The 4,376-nt window shown below is 42.1% G+C and overlaps 1 protein-coding gene across 2 annotated transcripts; it reads right to left on the reverse strand.

The window, feature by feature from the left end:
- Window positions 1-203: 203 nt before the first annotated feature.
- On the reverse strand, window positions 204-3,320 carry LOC131721002 (factor in the germline alpha-like). Of its 2 annotated transcripts, none has more exons than XM_059013769.1 (5): window positions 2,941-3,320; window positions 2,324-2,476; window positions 1,327-1,524; window positions 978-1,048; window positions 204-865 (listed from the first exon to the last, which is right to left on the reverse strand). In XM_059013769.1, the coding sequence occupies exons 1-4, from the start codon at window positions 3,172-3,174 to the stop codon at window positions 1,028-1,030; spliced, it is 606 nt and encodes a 201-aa protein (XP_058869752.1). In that variant the 5' UTR covers window positions 3,175-3,320; the 3' UTR covers window positions 204-865; window positions 978-1,027. The 2 variants fall into 2 exon arrangements, with proteins under 2 accessions (XP_058869752.1, XP_058869751.1); XM_059013768.1 differs by having other exon boundaries at window positions 1,327-1,527; window positions 2,941-3,315.
- Between the last annotated feature and the right edge of the window lie 1,056 nt (window positions 3,321-4,376).

The following is a 4,376-nucleotide window of genomic DNA, read 5'->3' on the forward strand; positions in this document are numbered from 1 at the left end:
GGGAAGGGAGAGATTTTTCTACAGCGGTAATCAATAAAGGGGTATTTGATTAGTTAATGGACTGGTATTAGATCGATAACGTCTAATGTGACGACAGGTTGGATGAATCAACCCCCCCCCCCCCCCCCCCCCCCCCCAAAAAAAAAAAATAAAATAAAAAAGTAAGGGACCATTAATACAGATTTATATTTTTTTTTATTAAATAACGTGGTCTATACATACATTAGAATTCATTCATCATGAAAAAAAAAGTTCACATCTGGTAAGTGCTCCGTGTACAGATCAATAAGTTATATTGCAAAAAAAAAAAAAAAAAAACACAGCAGCCGTCCCACAGTTGAAAAACATTGCCATTTCTTTTATACAAAATAAATGCAATAGGTTCCTTTAAATGTAGAAAGGTACATTCTCCAGCTCACTGTCACTGAACACATGAAAAATAACAGGTGAACAGAAACTCAACGTGGCTCGTTTGTGTCGGCTGCAGAGCTGGTTTTAGGGGCCAGCAACCAGGACAATCACCCGGGGCCCCACTAGACTAAGAGGTCATTTCTACAGAGGAGTGAAAAACACATTTACACACAAAAATGAACAGTACCAGTTCATGACAACTTAATTTTACGACGTTTGTCAATAGAAAAACGGTATCATTACTATCCAGCATGTACGGGACAAGACATCCGGCTGACTCCTCGTTTAGTTTGCATCCTCGCATTTTAAAGTGATCCATTTATTTCTGATGCGAGAATCCGTTTCCAAGCAAAGGAGCAGTGACGTCATGCGATGCGGGATCGGGGGGGAGGAGGAGGAGGCAGAGAGGGAGGGGCCCACGCCTCAGCCCGGGGACTCCGAGTCAAACACTGGTCTAAAAATCACAACACACAAACCAGATTTAAAATACCGAAATACCCAAGACTTTGAAATTGCACGTACTAAAGGGCTGGTAAAAGTATTCATAAAATAAGACATGTATTTACCTTTGAGGCTGCAATTCACACAAGCTAATATTGGAGCAAAGCGACCCCCTTCATTTATTAGACTGGAATAACTGAAATAGGAGTGGAGAATATTAATTAAATAAGAAAAGACGAAACAAAATGATTAGCGCTGTGTGGTTAACCCTTCAAGGTACGAGTCCCACAGATACCATGACGCTAACACTCCTCGTGATGCTAGAGTCGCTCTCGCAATGGATTTGAAGAAGAAACATTTTGAACAAGCAGCGCTCGATTCCTCGTGTACCTTCAGGGCTTAACAGATGCGTGACTCTGCATCACAACTGCTTTGGATAAATATTACTACTAAATCTGCAGGTAGAGGCGTTACCAGGCTGCGGTCCGGCTGGATCTGGATGATGTACGTCGGCAGCGCGCAGCTCCTCAGCAGCAGGGCGTGGCCCTCCAGCTCGGTCAGGGGCCCCGGAGCCCGGATGAACATGCTGCCAGGCTGGGGGGGCGGCAGGCTGCTCCCTGGGACAGCGCAGGTCAGAGCGTCCCTCCTCTCTGTCGGCACCCCGCTCTCCAGCTGCTGCACAGAAACCCGGCCGGGAGGGGAGAGGTCAATGTTTTAGACACTCCAAGAAACTCTCAAAAGAGAAAGGCTTTAAGAATATTGCAACTGACTATGAAGTTTCTAAATTTAGGACTAGAGTGTTTATGGACAGGGGTGGGGTCCTTTTTAAAATCAATTCCCGTTCCCTTTTAATCAATTCCAGCACATCATTGCTCAAAATTGCAATCGGCAGCCTTCTGCTAAAGTGAGCTTCTAACAGTGGCAACAGATGCCTTGCATTGAAGTCACTGAATTAAATTAGCTTCAAATAAAAGCAGTTAAAGGAATTTTGGAATTGATTTTAATAAAGGAACTGGAATTGTAAGACAGGAAGTGACCCCCGTCCTGATTATGCATAGTTTAGGAACACTTAGCCAGAAATGGTCAAATGCACGACTTTAAAAGTTGTTTAAGATACCTGATTAAAGCACAAAGCGGTCGAACATTCACACACGGGTGTGTTTCTATATCACTGATTACTGAGATGCAGGCGGGTATATGAAGGATAACGATGACAGATCTTGGTGTTGTAATACATGTGCACACCGCTGTGTGCGTCTATAGCCAAAAGTTTTTGCATCGCCCTATAATTTTAGGATTGTCACACCAATTATATCAAAAACTACAAAATGATTAAAAAAAAACCCAAAACACTACCAGAAGCCATAACAGTAGTAAAGTGTTTCATGTTAGATTTCAAAATGTTTAATTTTTCGAGAGATAGACGGAGTGATTCCAGCCCCTGTCGCCCCCTCCTCTCCCCGCGCTGTACCTCGGCCCCCCCGCTCTGGTCCAGCACGCTGTGCAGGAGGCGGATATACTCCGTGGCGGCCTTCAGCGTGTCCACCTTACTGGGCTTGCGGTCCCGGGGGATGAGCGGCACGATGGTTTTCAGAGTCGAAAAGCCGCTGTTGAGATTACGAATCTGAAAAAAAAAAAAAAAATAATAATAAATACATTATAAATATAAATAAAACGGATGGAATTAAGACTGTTGCAGAGACGTTTAAGAACCAGGCCAGGTTTTACATTCAGTCGGTGAGCAGATAATAATAATAATAATAATAATAATTAATAATTAATAATACGACCCACTGCAGTTTGAGCCAGTCCTGGTTTTCAATCTTTATTTTATATAGCGCCTTTCATAGTGGACCACCATCACAAAGTGCTTTACAAGATGCAGTAACAAGAAAATCCATAATACTTTAAAAGCTGAAAACATTAAATACAGTGGAATGTGCCGCTTAACACATTATAGTAGTATTATACATAAAATGGTACATTAAATACAGTTGAAAACGCATAATACAGGTAACAGTACGTGAAGTAGCAGCGGTTTAACACACACATACATTATATATATATATATATTAAATACAGACTCACACGCTGTCTTTCCTTGGCGTTCGCAAGGTGTCGTCTTTTCACTATGTCCCGCCAGTCCTCTGTCGAGCGGTACTCCCCGGCCGGTCCCCGCTTCAGCTTAGTGACCGTGGCCGGGAAAGGAACGACCCCGCCGCCGCAGGTGTCGCTCAACACGTCCTGCATCAGCTCCGCTTCGGGAGTGCACAGGATAGAGGCGGGAGGCAGCCGACCCACAGCCATGCCAATCCCAACCATACAGAAATATTCAATTTTACTTCTTAGTATTGTGTGTTTTATCGCTTACAAAAACGACCACCGTCTCGCTGCACCGACACCCCCGGTGCATATGAGCAATTTAAATTAGTTAACGGTCTTCTTAATTAGTTGTTCAGTTTATGCAAATACGCGTTTACCAGTTTGAGCCGCCTAATTTATATATTGCTAATTGAGAAATTAGATAGGCTAGGTGTATCTCAGCGCTTCAGGTGTGAAGTGTTGTTTCAAGGAGTTGTTGCATTTCGGGAGTTGTAGTTTTGCCAAGGCTCCAGCGCCGGGAGAGTTCTTAATGCTGTGAGTTAAAAGACTACGTTTCCCAGAATCCAACCTGGGATGCAGCTCACCTGTGTCAAGCTGCGATTGCCTTGGCATTTGAAACGTGAATCAATCTCGCAGGAAACAACCTAGTAGAGAAATGACAGGTAAAAGAACGGATTGAATTCAACGTGACGTGAAACCAGTATATTGTAAGAAAATGCACGCACTGCGACATATAATAATACTACTAATAATATATTATTATTATTATTATTATTATTATTATTATTATTATTATTATTATTATTATTATAATAGCAGTTGTTGTGCAACCACAATTAGGCTTGTATTATAGTGCTACAGTCTGTGTGCAGTACATGAGAATGGCCACCAGGTGTCTCAAATGAGCTGATATTTCCTTTTCTGCAATAGCAGTATTAAGTGATTCAATTATATTCAATTGATCTAAACACCGCGAATCTAGATGTCATTGTCTTGTTTTTTCATTGCCTTTGATGGTTTTTTTAATGCTGTTTGGAGTCATACCGAGCAATTGGTACTGAAAACACTACAATACTGTGAGTCTTATTACGAACGGTTTCATAAACCCTGATTAGTGCTGTGAAACCAGCCCCCAGCGTGCTTTCCCCTGAACCGCCTTCCTTAGATATTCTCAACAGAGGCTAGATCGGCACAAGGGTCTGCACCCTGCCCTCTGTTATGGCAATGATAACTAGCCAAGGCTATATCTCGGGAAGGCTGATCAGACACAATTTGCATTGAAATTTGTTACAATTTAACTCATTAGAAGCAAAAAAAAATCATCCCCATGTAGGCCTAGGATTTTCTTTAAAAACGGTTTAGATTTTTAGAAAACTGTTTTTTTATGCAAGGCAGGGTTGAGTTTATTTCCTTTTAGTTGA

This window comes from Acipenser ruthenus, chromosome 46 (genome assembly GCF_902713425.1).
Source record: "Acipenser ruthenus chromosome 46, fAciRut3.2 maternal haplotype, whole genome shotgun sequence".
Lineage (NCBI taxonomy): Eukaryota > Metazoa > Chordata > Actinopteri > Acipenseriformes > Acipenseridae > Acipenser > Acipenser ruthenus.

Excerpts from the sequence above, each read along its gene's own strand:
- LOC131721002 (XM_059013768.1), bottom strand. The coding sequence starts at position 3,174 with ATGGTTGGGATTGGCATGGCTGTGGGTCGGCTGCCTCCCGCCTCTATC. Across the intron at positions 1,528-2,323 it reads ACCAGAGCGGGGGGGCCGAG|CAGCTGGAGAGCGGGGTGCC; the intron begins GTACAGCGCGGG and ends GTTTCTGTGCAG. Across the intron at positions 1,049-1,326 it reads TCCAGCCGGACCGCAGCCTG|TTATTCCAGTCTAATAAATG; the intron begins GTAACGCCTCTA and ends CTCCTATTTCAG.